The sequence below is a fragment of the Cajanus cajan genome, chromosome 3 (assembly GCF_000230855.2).
Source record: "Cajanus cajan strain Asha chromosome 3, NIPB_CcT2T_4, whole genome shotgun sequence".
Classification (NCBI taxonomy): Eukaryota; Viridiplantae; Streptophyta; class Magnoliopsida; order Fabales; family Fabaceae; genus Cajanus; species Cajanus cajan.
This window is the reverse complement of record NC_138519.1, coordinates 13,030,068-13,031,528: the sequence shown is the minus strand read 5'-3', so window position 1 is coordinate 13,031,528 and position 1,461 is coordinate 13,030,068. Positions and strand designations below refer to the sequence as shown.

The 1,461-nt window shown below is 29.6% G+C and overlaps 1 protein-coding gene across 1 annotated transcript; it reads left to right on the top strand.

Annotated features, from left to right (window-relative positions):
- The first annotated feature begins 201 nt into the window (after nucleotides 1-201).
- LOC145956069 (uncharacterized) lies at nucleotides 202-657 on the top strand. Its single transcript, XM_083071628.1, has one exon. The coding sequence runs from the start codon at nucleotides 202-204 to the stop codon at nucleotides 655-657; it is 456 nt and encodes a 151-aa protein (XP_082927754.1).
- Nucleotides 658-1,461: the final 804 nt, after the last annotated feature.

The window sequence follows — 1,461 nt, the reverse complement described above, 5'->3', positions numbered from 1 at the left end:
ATAGACCTCTTATGTTTGATGTGGGGCATCTGGTGTATGAGAAATTTCAAACTATGGAATAACAAGGTGACTCCACCTCATATAGTTTTCTTCCTTGCACGACAACGAATAATAGAGTGGATAGCTACTTGAGAAACACAACAAATACCAAAGGCACTAATAAATGATCCAATCTGCTGGACCAAACCCCCACCAAGATACATGAAATGCAACGTGGATGTAGCGATCTTTAATGACTCAAATTGTTGTGGTTTCGCCTTTTGTATACTGGATGATCGAGGAAGATTCAATTCTGCCACTTCTGGTTGGTATAACAGCTCCTCATCGCCAAATGAAGCTGAGGCGATAGCTTGTCTAGAGGCTATCACTTGGTTAGCAAACTCCCATTATGAGAAAGTCTTGATTGAACTTGATTGTAAACAGGTTGTGGATGATCTATATGATTCCATAAGCCATTCTTCTAAGTATGGACGCCTTATTAACAAAGGACGTTCTCTTTTAACCTTACACAAGAACCTTGAGGTTAGGTTTGTTAGGAGACAAGCAAATCATGTTGTCCATATACTAGCTAGGGTATCAAGATTGTATGCTAATCCCCATCATTTCGATTTTATTCCCACCTGTATAGTTGCTTCTATTATGAATGAAATGTCTTAAATTTCTTCTCCTTAAAAAAAAAAAGTTGTACCACTTAACTAGCTTCTTCACCTTAAAATTTTTCAATTTTTCAGCCATATGTACAATTAAAGAATAAGGAACAAAACCTTTATTATTATAGTCTCTTATTAACTTAACTTTATGTATTTGATGTCGAATTTATTTTTTTTCTGAAATTATTCTATATTAAATCTTTTGACACTTTGTACCTTTTTTAATCCTCGCTTACGATTTCTATTTAGAAATTTTTTTTATACTCACAAAATTGAAGACTTTTATTAAGACAACACAAAATAGACAATATTATACAAAAAAATTAGCAATAGGGACTAAAAGAATTTCAAAACTACAAATATAAAGATTAAGATATATCTTAAACTATAGAGATTAATAACTATTTGGATATATAAGTTTAAGAGAACTTTTGAGAGTTTCTTTACTTAAAAAAATACTTATTATTTTCAGTAAAAAAAAGCTAAAAAATACTTCTAACTTATATCCAGATATACTTTGAAAAGATAAATATTAAAGAATTCCATTTTAAATTATAGAGATGTTAAACAATCAATATATATATATATATATATATATATATATATATATATATATATATATATATATATATATATAAAGTTTTGTTAGGAAAGTATTGGAAATTCGTTTTCTGTAGTGGTGTAACATGATGTCCTCAATCATAATGACCATGGTTCGAATATTGCTGGTAACAAATGACCATGGTGCTTCAAATTTTATATTTGGTTAAACTTATATACAAAAATGGTTACACACAAATCTCGTGCAACA